The following is a 12762-nucleotide window of genomic DNA, read 5'->3' as shown; positions in this document are numbered from 1 at the left end:
AAATACCTACAACCCCCAAACGGCCTGTACACTTTCTCATTACTTCTGCATTTAATTACACAGAAGGAATGTGGTTAATTAAAGGTCACTGTGGTAGCAGTTTCAGCTCCATGACTTCAGCACAGACACCCATCAGCTCTCAAGGACTTAAGGCACATCCAAGATTAGCAACAGGGATACAGTGTCAGTGCTAACAGGTTAATGAGACCCGCAGAAGTAATGAGTAAACAAGAATTAAAAGAGACCATAGGAGGTGTCAGGTGTCAGAGCCCTTTCTATGGTATCACATCCTTTTGGTGCTCTGTTTGTGCTCAGCAGTGGATGTAGCAGACTGATCTTTTCAGATCTTTCATGCAGCAAAGTGTCTCTTTGGTTCTGAATGTTCTGTTTCTCTTTCCAAGCCTGTTCCTGATAGAAGCAGTTCACCTGCAGCATTTGCCAGTTGCTGCCAGTTGGTCACAGCTCAGAAGTGGCCTCCTTTCTGCAGTGACAGAACAGGGCTGATCATGACCACTTGTATTCTGTCTAAATGCAAATCTTACAGTCAAGGGATAGCTCTTGATGCAGCTGGGAAGTCTGGCAGAGGCTCTATAACAAAGCTAAATTGTTTCTTGTTTATCTCCTTCCAAAAGGTCTTAAAAAGTCAAGTAGCTGCCGTGAAAATCCAGGCTAAAACCCGGTAACTGTCACCAGGGGTGTGTCAGCCCCCCTCACCTCTTGGTAGGCACCAGTGCACTCGTAGTAGTCCCGGGAAGGCAGGCCCAGCCCCGGCTGATCAATCTGGAAAGGCAAACAGAAACTGAGAAGGGCTGAGGGGGAAATGGCAGAGCATTGTACTGCTCCTTTGCTAACTACACATAGTGATGCTTCACTGGTCAAATTCTCTTCTGGCCACAGGGGTGCTCCTCTCTCATCCTGTTGCCCACCTTTAACTATTTTCCTTCTTGTTAAACTTTCTGGTTTTCTTTTCAATCTTTTTTGTTCTCCTGCTGCTGAACACTGCAAGGCACTGGTAGCCAGATTGAAAACAGGTGAACAGATGACAAAGTAGCCCAGAGACAAGCTGGGAGCTCCTGCATCTCTGAAATCCCTGCATGGAAAGTGCTTACAGCTCCATCCACCCACTGACAGGAGAGATTGGCCCTCTGCTGCTCTCACGGCTGCATCCCAGCTGTCACCAGACCTTCTCCTGCCTTGTCTGCATGTTCAGGTTTCAGAGATGACCTTTCTGTGTCTGTCATTCCCATCTCACTGACAGTAACAGTGTACGAGTGCACAGAACAAAGATGTCAGCCTGGAGAACAGACAGGAGCTGTGAAACCCAGAGTTTCAGCTGAAAACTACATCAATTCACAAATTCAGCTACAAAGTACTCAGGTCAAGTTCTGAGCCCTGATGTTGCTCCTTGTTAACATTTATGTCTGTGCTTCCAGTTGTTTGCTGCAGTTTTATGGTCAACAAGGCAGACTTACGTGAATGATATGTGCAGTGGAATTTTTATCGTCCGTGCCAACAAAAAAATTAATAAGGACCTTTTTTCCATATCTGGAGTTGAGCTGTGCAATTGCTGCCTCAGCTGTCCAAGCAGCACCTAAGCAAATGAAAGGTATAGTCAGTCTCTATTTTTGGTAAACAATAAATTAAATAATTGAGATATTTTAACTAAAAGGAAATAAGCACAAGTTATCTTACCATAAGAAGCCTCCCAGTTAGTTGTTGCTACAGGCCACTCAGACACATTTGGCAATAAACTGATTAGAGGCTTTCCACCTCTCATATCAATGGCAGCTTTGGGAAAAAATAAAATTAGTTACCATGACATTTCAAACCCCACAAATGTTATATATTATAATATATATTATAATGGGTACAGAACAATGAAGCTGAGAACTGTTTCCCCCATCACCACAGCAGCAGTTTGCTCTGTATATGACTGTGCTTTAACATTTAATGTAAAAATTTTCCAGTCACAAACAGCATATGCAGATCCTTGAGACCAGGACATTGAAGTTGTCTTTTTTTTTCTCTCTCTCAACAGATACCTTGAAGTAATAGTTTTGAAAAGTTTTCATACTATTACATAAACTATAAAAATATGATTTAGGAAGCACTGCAAACAGTTTTACTGCTCTTTGTTGTAGTGGCAGAGCCTGGCATCCCAGGTAGCTTTCACCTCATTCCTGGTAATTTCTACAAAAGAAGTTAACTCCCATTTAACTGAAAGGATTTGAGTTTATAAATCTGCATCAAAACAGTAACTGAAGAATTACCTAAAATACCTAAGGTAGTGAAGCAGGAGGTACCATGCCCATTTCCCTGCTGACATTCTGACCGGGCTCTATAGAACAGATACATTTTAGTTTTCACCAAGGCTATCTGACAAAGGGTGCACAGAGCAGGACACCAGTGCAGCTGCTGAGGTGGGGCCCTGTGGGTGCTGTAGAGTATCCTGTATGCAGTGGGCTCAGGGGACACTCACTTTCATTAATGCAGGACCTGTAGAGAGTTTTTGCCTTCTGCACTGCTGGGATGTCATCGGTGCTGGGGGTGTCGAGGACGTCTGAAACACACACATCAGCCATGGTCATTGCTCTGAGCAGGGCTGGCCCACGAGGGCTCCTGCCCAGCCCCAGGGAGGCTTTGCCTTCCAGCAGCTGGGGGGAAAGGCTCTGCAGGTGAAATGCCCTGCAGTCTGTGTTAGTGGGTGCAATGTAACAGAGTCAGGAGAATCTCTGTAAGTCACCCCTACAGAGTGAAAGACAAATGCTCTGACTGCTCAGGGACACGTTTTAAGCAGCCAGGTTACTGTGTGAAGACACAGCTGGCAAAACCAGGAGACAGGCAAAGGAAAAAAAAAAAAAAGGTTATTTAGCCCGGAGAGAGTGGGTTGGACAGTGTTACATGAGTACAGACTGACTTGGACTCTGTTGTTTTCACCTGAGAAAAGGGATGGTGAACAATTTGATACTGTTGGTATGGCAGGTAGCAAAATGGCTCGCCTGCTCTTTGGGACTTCTGATGGAACAAGATATGCAGGACACGGGCTGCCAGAGAGCAGCTTTCAGCATTCCAGCTGGTGTGGGCACAGACAGACCTCCCCCTCCTCCTCCTCCTCCTCCTTGCCCTGCCTGGAGCTGTGGCTGGGGCAGGCTCGGGGTGGGGATCTGCAGATACCAGCAAGGGCAGGTCTGCTCAGCTCTGCTCCAGTGTCAGACACAGCAGCACACCCCCAGAGCCTCCTCCAAGCACACAGTTTGGGGCAGGTTTGTCCTGAACCAAACACAAAAACCTGAACTATCTGCTAGTATTTTAAGCTTTGCTAGAAAACCACAACTTCTTAGGATAACACGTAAGGCAAAGAAGAAACTTTATTTAGTCCCCAAACTGCACTGACCTTTTAAAACAACTTCTAGTTCGTCTCTCAAAATGTCAAAGTTGCTATAACGGGAGCTGGTCTCGGGGATGACGTTCCTCTTGAGCCAGCCCCCACAGGCGTACTGGTAGAAGTCCTGGCAGGGCCTGGCACTGGGGTCCATGTTCTCCAGGATCCGCGCGGCTGCGGGCACACAGACACGCGTCACACCAACGCGCCTCTTCCCTCCCAGCAGCAAAGGCAGAAATGCATTTCGTTTAAACAGCCTCAGCCTTACTTGGAGGTTCTAGACCAAACACAGTTCTCATCGGTGAACAAGGGATTGCTCTTCCTGCACTGACCACAGCTGCCAGAGTTTCCAGTTGGCTGTGTTTACTGCTGGTAAACTGACAGATGTTCCTGCTCCCTGTGAGTGGTCACTCAGTCCTGAATAAAATGTGGGATGTTTCATCTACCCTTCCCTTACCCTTCTTTTACTGAGATGCGGTGAAAAGGGACATTAAAAGCACAAGACATAGGTTAAGTATCCACTGTCATGTAATTTTGGTGATTAAGTATGATTTAGACCCAACTGAATCCTGTCTCTTCAGTAAAACACCTGAAGACTTTGTTGACTATTGCAGTTCTTGTCAGGGAGAGTTTTTCCATTAATGCCTTCTGGAAGCTACACTAATTTTTTTTAATCTGCTCCACGTTTTACTCGAGAACTGATAGTGCCTCTTGCTGTCCCCTTGAGCCTCTGGAGTGGCTTGTCCAAGACTGGCCAGTCACTGACCAGTCGTGACAGGGATTCTCAGTGAAATCCAATTCCTTGATGACAGCTTCTCAACTGCTGTCCATAAACCCTGTGGGCTTTCCCCTGTACCTATTCCAATTCCACCCAGACTGCTTCTACCACCAGTATGCCAGAACAGAGTCTCTCATAGAACAGAGAGATCTTAGGAGTCAGGCAAGAGCCAGGGATATCTCTGAATTTCCCACAATACTGATTATTCTTCCCATTTTTCTGACATTATTTTTAGTAGATTATGAGGCTTGTGATTTCAAGTGTTCATTCCTGCACATGGGCAAGTCAAATATTTATAGTTATTTTTCCAGTACTTTCAATATTTTCCATGTCTCTTGTGCGTGTGGAAATGGAGAGAGATTCTGTGGTGTTTGTGTTGATTTGCCTGCCCCCATTTTTCTGTTGGCTGAGGAGTGTTACAATCTAGGCCAACATCTGATGATTTTACAATGTTCCAGTGCCTGCAAGATGGAAATAGCCACGGACAGGTGCATTTTCAACCTCAGACTGCTTCAGCAGCATAAAATCCACTGTAGAAATAGACGCAAAGGCTCCTAGCTGGTGGTTTCCCTTCTGAAGTCAGTGGCTTCAGGGTGACTTCTATTTGAAGGGACGCAGGATCATGCCAACAGCCAGGGATGGGGAAATTCAGTCATGTTTTTACTGGGTGTGACACTTGCTGCAGCCCCAAGTGCTCTGGGATTGTGGAAGCTCTGGTACTGGTTTCTGTCTTTTTTGCTCTGTTTCATTTAGGGGAAGGGGAGTGTTTTGACTGCTGCAGTTTATTCCTGTCCCAACTCCACCTATTTGCTGTGCAAGAGGAATGTTGCTAACTCCTCCTAAGGTCTCCTGTTTGAAGGGTGTCTCTCTGAATCTCTCAGGCAGACTGGGGCAGCCCCTGAAGGGCACCACTGACCCTTGGGTGCCCTTGGCATGTGTCAGTGCAGCAGCATAGACATTCCCAGCCAGGAGTGGACACCCCTGCTGGCTCATTCCCAGCCCTGCCAAACAGCAACAGGACACAAACACCTTCTGACACCAAGAAAAGATGGCTCTTATCCACTGGTTTGTCACTTTGGGGAAAACCTCACAACAGAAGCCAGAAATCCATGTCTTGCTTAAATCAGAGAAATCATTAACTTAACTGTAATATCAAACCTGGCTTGAACTGTGCAGTCAGGTTTCTCTGCTTGCAGTCAGCAAGGGTAATCCTCTGTGCCTACTCGTGTCACACAGAAATAACCATCCCTCATCACTCTCCTGCTCACAGGCCAGGCCAGCCAGTACCTGCTGTCCAACTTTTATCAGAACTTAAACCTTAAATACTGCAAAAGTACCAGAAAGAGCTCAGCTGGGGGAACTGTGGTCTTTCCTTTAGGGCATGTGAAGTACACACATTGGGTATGACCATGCAGAATACTCTCCTCGAGAGTGTTATTTGTACACCCGAGCCCCAAGATAACCTTTCATTATTTGGCTGATACCACGGATACATTATAATCAAAGGAATGTGATTATGCTTTGAATATTTCATTATTTTCTCTCTAATCCAGGTGAATTTATATCTATACAAATAGAGGTAATACACAGTGTACTCTTCATCAGTGCTCAGTGTTGCTGGAACAAACCAGTGTTTGACTTTGTTCCTGCTGTCACTTGTTTACTCAGTTCCTACCTGCCACTGAGAATGTAGAGCTTCGTATCAATTACCTGTAATGATTAATCTTACTGTAGTACTCCTGATTGTCAGTTGGTGTTTTAATAGCTCACAAATAAAGTAATATAAGCTGGCAAATAAACCAGTGACCTGGGGAGGATTCAGGAGCAAAACAATGTGCTTACGTAGGTAAGAAACAGAGATCAAAATCCCCTGTTCCATCAGGCTGTGCTGCCTGAGCTCAGGGAAGTCATCAGAGTGTGTCAGCTTATCCGAAAAGTGCTCAAATGTACAAATTGCATTTATCTTCCTGTGCTACACTGCAGTGGTCTCACAAATCCATGGATAACAGTGCCATGCCACTGGTGTTTTACCCTGGGTATAACCAGTGAATTCTCATTACATTTTTTCTTCTTTATTTGTTCACTATTTACTTCACTGTATTTTATTTCTTCTGGTCATTTATTTGCAGCTCTTCCCGCAAATGAATGATCAATTCTGTCAAAGTATCTTTACTTTATCCCTTTCCAGTGGTTAAATGCTGGTAAAGCATTTAACAGAAGCATAAAAGAGAAAAATGGTTCCGATTAATTAATTTAGGTACTTCTTGCTACATTGTGCCTCATTCCTCTAAACTTTTCCCACTTTTCCTTTTGGAGTCCATTCATCATCACATGAGCTGTCTGAACTCCCCTGTAGCAATGTGTATTTAGCTGAAAATGAGCACCCTCAGAGATTAAAAACAATCTGCTAGAGAAGCAGTTGGATCAGTTTCCAAACCACAGCATGAGCTTTCCTGCTGGGAGAAGATCACCTTGGAAGTGGACTGAAAAGACAGCGATGGCCACCTGAAATACACCTTGTGTCTGGCCCCTGCTGCTGACAACCTGCAGCTGCTGGGACGAGGGGCTGCCCTGGGCCTTTCCAGCACACCTCCAGCACCGCTGAGGTGTGAGCAGCCACCTGAGCTGCTGGAATGAGCCCTGAAACCAGTGCCGTGGAAGTAAGGAGCCCAGTGTCCTGCCACTGCTGTGCTGCTGCTGGTCTGTCTGCACTGCAAGTGTGAGTGGTGTCTGCAAAGCAGGAGCCTGTGGGAGCCCCACGGGACACTGCACAACGGGGACTTAAACAACTGCACTGGTCACTGAGGGATGACACCTGTCACACTCTGCCACTCAGGGTCTTTTGGACATGGAGAAGACTTCGTAACACTGACAATATCACAGCACAAGAGCTGACTTGGGTAGAGGAACCGTGCTAAGAAAATCATGTGGGTAACAAACCCACACTTCCATCTGCCATACTTGTCTGCAGTTAGATGGGAGAGTTCTCTGGTAGTAATTTCATTTAAAACATATGTACTTTCATTCTTACCTGACTTGATGCAGTCTGGCGTCTTGCAAACCCCATCTAAAAGAGAATACAATGACATTCTTAACTCTTTGCTCAATGTCAATGCAATAAAATCTACTGTAAATATTTCCATTGACAGTTTAATTGCAGTGTACAGTAAGATAAGATGAATGGACACCTTACACCCAGTAAGGGAATATTTATAGAATCAGGCTCTAAAAATATCATCATCTTCAACCCTTTAGGGTCATTCAGTGCTAGTCACTCATCATGTGGATTTTTTGTAGTCATCAGAGGAAGATGTCCAATTGGAGGTGGGCAAATATTATTTTTATAACAAAGAAGCAATCTAGAGAAAAATAGCTCAAGGACCGGAGAGAATTAGAAAGCCAGTTTGAATTTAGCAGTACTTTACAATGACAAAAGGATTTTCAAGGAATTATATGAAAATTCTGCAACATTCACTCTGAAGTCTTCTAAACAAAATACAGGATTCAGGACCATGAAAATACTTCATTTTGAGACTTTGGAAATAAAACTTTTTTTTTTTCCTCGTAATGGCATTTTTCTATCCCATAATTGAACGACACTTCAATAAAAAGCTTAAACAAAACTTTTAAGTACTTCAAAATAAACAAAGCACTTAATTCCCAATATAAGGAAAAAATTCTAGTTTGACCCTGGATGGAAATTTTAGCTTCTTTGTATTATCTTTTCCAGAAATTATCAGGCTATTTTCCCTTGAATGAAATTATTTTGCTCTGGCTGCTGAAGCACAAAACCTCTCAGGATGACTACATTCACTGAGAGCCCTCACTGCAACAGCCTGAAAAAGCAAAAAAATAGGATTTTCATACATCCAAAGGAACACAAAGGAACCTCCGGAGTTTGGTTTTCTTCAGCAGTGCTGTAATTTGTTGGGATTTTTGCTTACTGAAGCATTAATTACAAACAGAAGTACTCCTAACTCAGAACAAGCAGATGGTTTGTGTTTACCACAACTCTGCGTGAACAAATGAATTCAGTGAGTCCCGGTTGGAAAGAGGCAGTTTGTGAGTGTTTGCAGCCCCAGGACGTGTGGGTGCAGGTTTCCCTGTCAGCAGCCCTCCCCAGCCCTTCCCCGTGGCCTGCATTTGCCATCCCAACAAAGAGCTGCAGGGACTCACCGTCGTAGGTGGCGTACAGGGCGATCATGGTGATGGCCACGATGGCCAGCAGCACCACCACCACTGCCAGCCCGACCTCCAGGCCACTCCAGCCCAGCCTCTTCTTCGGTTTTGGAGTGTTCATCTCAGTTATATCCATCTGGCTTTCCGACTTGCCCATAACCCAGCGTCTGCAATGGAAAAGGGAATGTTCGCTGAGCACTTACCCTGAGTCATAGGCTTCAAACCAGCTCCTCAACCGCACGGTAACAAAGGTGTTTTCTAGGTGAGTTTTCCAAGTGTTTGTAATCCCACTGTGCTGTCAGTCAGGAAATAAAGGATCCTGCCCTCTGCCACACACACACACACACGTACCACACACTCCGTGTCATGGATGGAGAAGCAGAAGAGTGGAGTTCCTTTGCGTGGAGGAGCTTCCTTCACACCACACAGAAAAGGAAGGCCAGCAAACCAAAAAACCTATTTTTAAAATGTACCCGTGAGGTTTAATCTTGTGCGAAGGTACAGGAGTTCACAAGCAGTAAAAAGCAAGTCTCTCTGCTTGAATAAAAATTAACTTAACCTGCCAATTACTTATCTAATGCCAAAGGTCAAAATATGCCATTGTGCTTCGCTGTCACTTCTAAAATATTATGTAAGCAGTTCTTGACTACAGCTTTACAGCTGGCTCTAAAAATAGAAAAAAAAAAAACTCAGGCTGTGCTGGGAGGCTGTCAAACTCACAGTGAAGACAGTGAGTCTTCACAGCAATTTTTCAAGAGCTGTGAGCAGGCCTGTCTTTGGGGGTTAGAGCCCTGGGAACGGGAGTCACGCTACCGCTGGCAGTGAGCTCGGCCTCACTCGGCAGCTCCTGCAGGAGGGCTGCAGAGCCTCTCTCTCTTGCTCTTCAGAGGTAACTGGGCCACCTTTGCAATGCTGCTGGTGGCAGCTCTGTGCCCTCCCTTCACCTGCTCCTCCGTATCCGGGCCCAGACTTTCCTCCACCGACTGAGATTCTGATCCCTGCACACGCAGCAATGTATTTCTCAGTATTTCACAATGAAATTCCCTGCCAGCGTTTCCTGGGGCTCTTTACGTCCCCAGGCAGCACACACCCTTTCCATTCAATGGGAAAGAATATGAGAATTTCATGGGATAAATAATGGGAACACCAGACCCCTCACACAAAGGTCAGCCTTCCTTACACCCTCTCCTTTCTCCCCAAAAGTCAGTGAGGGACTCTTCTCAGGCTCTGCATCCAGTCAGGTCTAAGACTTGAAACTTCATTATTTTAAACTGGCTTAGCTGTATTGCTGACTTGTGTTCAGCCCAACTCAAACTCTCCTCAAACTGCTGCAATCTCTCAGATCTCCAGTCTTTGCTTTTCCACTGGACCTCCCTCTTCTGCCTGATTTACCTTCCTTAGTTTCCAATAATCCCTTCCTTCCTCTGCTGTCCACCTCCCCTAAAGTGCAGCTCCTCTGCTGCAAACACAGGTCCCTAAAGTGTGTTTGTTAATAAACTAAAGATGTCCAAGAACCCAATAGTACAGATGTAAGTAAAGAGAGATTTTGTGTTCCATGGGTTTACCAACACCTGTCTTGGTGGCTCACTGGATATTCTCACACTCTTTTTCTATATAAAGAGGACATTTTATTTCTGCGTGTCTCATCTGCCCTTCTGTCACTCCTCCTGGGACATCAAGCTGCAGGAGGTGACTGGCAGTGCCAGAACTGCAGCTCGTCCATGGCTCAGGAGGCTGGAATCCTGCAGTCTGCCCAGCCTCTCTCTTTCTGCACCTTCAGAGACCATCACAACTACCTTCACGTGCCTCATCAGCTGCTGCTTTTCTATGAAGAACAGGAATTTTGGTCAAATGAGCCAGTGGTCTCTGAGGCACAGGACTGAAATCCCACTGAAATGTGCAAAGGAGTGAGAAATGTGCCCTGCGTTAACTGTGAGCTAGAAGTTCATAGGTAATAAAAAAGCAAATTAGCCATTACCCCCTTCTCACTTCCAGTCATATTAAGCAGTGAAAAAATGTTATTTATATGGACTAAATACTGCCGAGTCTCCAGAACCTCTGAGTACTTGGAGCCTCATTGAAGCAGTGATGCTTATCTCCTGACTCCGGTGGTGACTTTGAGCGCTGAAAACAGTTCCGTGGAGCAGCAGGAAACACTGCACCTTTCATGTGCAAATAAGTTCTTTGCAGTCATCTAAGTTTTTCCAAGCGAGCTAATCTTTCTGTTCCTGCAGAAGCGCTCGTCGTGTCTAAAGGCATCTGACTAATTTTTACTTCTAGTTCTTTAGAGAGTTGAGCCCATCTGCATTAACGACCACCAGGTAGAAAGTGCTTTATGTGCTACTGCAAGCACGGCGAAACTGTAGGAATAATCTAAGCAGATGCAAGCCTCGGTTATTGTGGTTTTCTTACACTTTCCCTGGTGCTTATGTGATCCCCTCTGCTCTGCCTACTGAAGCACAGAGCTGAAGATGGTTTGACTGATCCTGATCTAGATGGCACAGGCATTAATTAATGCATTGGCTTTTGGTTTTGGGATGGGTTTGTTAAAATCGGTTTGTGGCTTACTTGGTTCCCGGCGTCGCCTCCACAGAAAACGTAGCGCGTCTCGGGAATACTTTACTATTTCTTCATTTACTTGTGCAGCCTGTCCCGAGCCGGCCGGGCAGTGCCGCGAGGCACCGCGGGGCAGCCTGCGGAGACTGCTCCTCTCCGGCCGCACGGAGCCGAGCCCCGGGCACAGCCCCGGAGCCAAAAACAGACCCGGAGCCGGGGCACAGCCTCGGAGCCGGGCACAGCCCCGGAGCCAAAACCAGACCCGGAGCCAAAGCCATCCCCGGAGCCAGGCACAGCCAAAAACATCCCCGGAGCCAAAACCATCCCCGGAGCTGGGCACAGCCTCGGAGCCAAAGCCAGCCCCGGAGCCAAAACCATCCCCGTAGCCTGGCACAGCCCCGGAGCCGCGCACAGCCCCGGAGCCGGGCACAGCCCCGCCGCCCTCCGAACGCGGCTCCGGCCCCCGGGGAGGCGCCTTGGGCCGGGCCGCCCTGGGCGGGGAGGGCGCTGGGCTCTGCCGCAGCCGCTGCCCGGGCCGGCCCCGGCACCCCGAGGGTGGCTCGGGGCGCTGCTCCCGGGGTGCGCCCCCGGCCCGAGGTCCCCCGAGGGCGAGCTGTCCCTAGAGCCCGCGTCCCGGCTCCGCGACCACCGCTCCCGGCTCGGGCCCCGTCCGTCCGTCCGCCCCGCTCCCGCAGCCCCGTCCCGCACTCACCCGCTGGCGCTCGCAGGGCTCCGGCCGCGGGGCCGCCTCGCACATCCCCGGGCGGAGGCGGCGGGGGCGCCCCGAGCCGGCGGGTCCGCGCCCGCGGGGCCCGGGGGAGGCGGCGCAGCCCGGGGCCGGGGCTGGGCTCGGGCTGCAGCTCGGCTCAGGCTGGCGGGGCTGTGCCGGGCAGCCGCCGGCGGGGCTCAGCGCCCGCGGGCAGCGGCGGGGCCGCGGGGCACCCGCATGGCCGGGACATCAGCGCGGGGCGCTGCCCGCCGCCCGCCGATCAAGGAGCCCTTGTCCGCCGGACGAGCAGTTCTCCGGCTGACCTGAAGGCTTCTTCCTCTTCGCGATCATAAAAATGGGATGGGGCAGGAAACAAACAAACAAGCCCCCCCGCCCCGGCGGAGCACCTCGCCAAGCCTCCCCCGGCGCCGGGACAGCGAGGGGACAGCGGCGGGGACAGCGGCGGGGACAGCGGCGGGGACAGCGGGGGGACAGCGGCGGGGACAGCTGGGGGACAGCGGCGGGGACAGCGAGGGGACAGCGGGGGGACAGCGGGGAGCGGCCCTGCACCTGCCCGCCCGCGCCGCCTGCTCATCGCTCCCCGGGCGCTCCGGGAGACCGGCCACGGGCAGGGTTAGCGGCCGCGGGGCTGCGGCTCCGTGCCTGCTGCCATGCACGCTCGTCGCCTTTGTCAAATTAATGCAGGCGCACAACGCTCGGCAAGGTCTGACATCCCCCTTCACCGAGTGATTTCTCCTCGGGAGGGAGATAGCTGCGACTTCTTGCACGGAGAGGCAGCTCTGAGCTCTGTCAAAAGATTTCTCGGCCAAGCGAGTATCAAAAGATATTTGTTTCGTTCTTACAAAGTTTCCTTTTAAATAAGTTTCATTTTTACTAAGAGGCTGACAAGCAGCAGCAGCAATATGAGTTGCCATCATTCCTCTCACTCAAACCAGACACCACGCTGCTTTCTGCTGCGTTCCTGTAGAGGTTTATTACCTCCGAGGCAGACATGGCAGGAATTTCTGAAATCTTTTATTACCAGCTACACACACTAAAACGTCTGCGGCTTGAGAGGGGTAACTTCCTCCTGCCAAAAAAGGTGGAAACTGAATCCTCACTTCTTTATGGAACTGCCCAGTGAGTGATCTGCAGGGC

General features: G+C 48.7%; 1 protein-coding gene across 1 annotated transcript in view; it reads right to left on the bottom strand.

Annotated features, from left to right (window-relative positions):
* The window catches only part of MME (membrane metalloendopeptidase), a 30204-nt gene extending 18473 nt beyond the window's left edge, over positions 1-11731 (bottom strand). Inside the window, exons 1-8 of the mRNA XM_066325652.1 lie at positions 11608-11731; positions 8337-8506; positions 7192-7227; positions 3395-3556; positions 2480-2560; positions 1693-1788; positions 1473-1591; positions 715-780 (exon numbers count right to left, since the gene is read on the bottom strand). Of these exons, the coding sequence (XP_066181749.1) occupies positions 715-780; positions 1473-1591; positions 1693-1788; positions 2480-2560; positions 3395-3556; positions 7192-7227; positions 8337-8496 (720 nt within the window). The 5' untranslated portion in view covers positions 8497-8506; positions 11608-11731. The remainder of the gene's footprint in view (positions 1-714; positions 781-1472; positions 1592-1692; positions 1789-2479; positions 2561-3394; positions 3557-7191; positions 7228-8336; positions 8507-11607) is intronic.
* Between the last annotated feature and the right edge of the window lie 1031 nt (positions 11732-12762).

The sequence above is a fragment of the Sylvia atricapilla genome, chromosome 10 (genome assembly GCF_009819655.1).
Source record: "Sylvia atricapilla isolate bSylAtr1 chromosome 10, bSylAtr1.pri, whole genome shotgun sequence".
Taxonomy (NCBI): Eukaryota; Metazoa; Chordata; class Aves; order Passeriformes; family Sylviidae; genus Sylvia; species Sylvia atricapilla.
The sequence above is the reverse complement of the archived record's forward strand: the minus strand, read 5'-3'. Positions and strand labels throughout refer to the sequence as shown.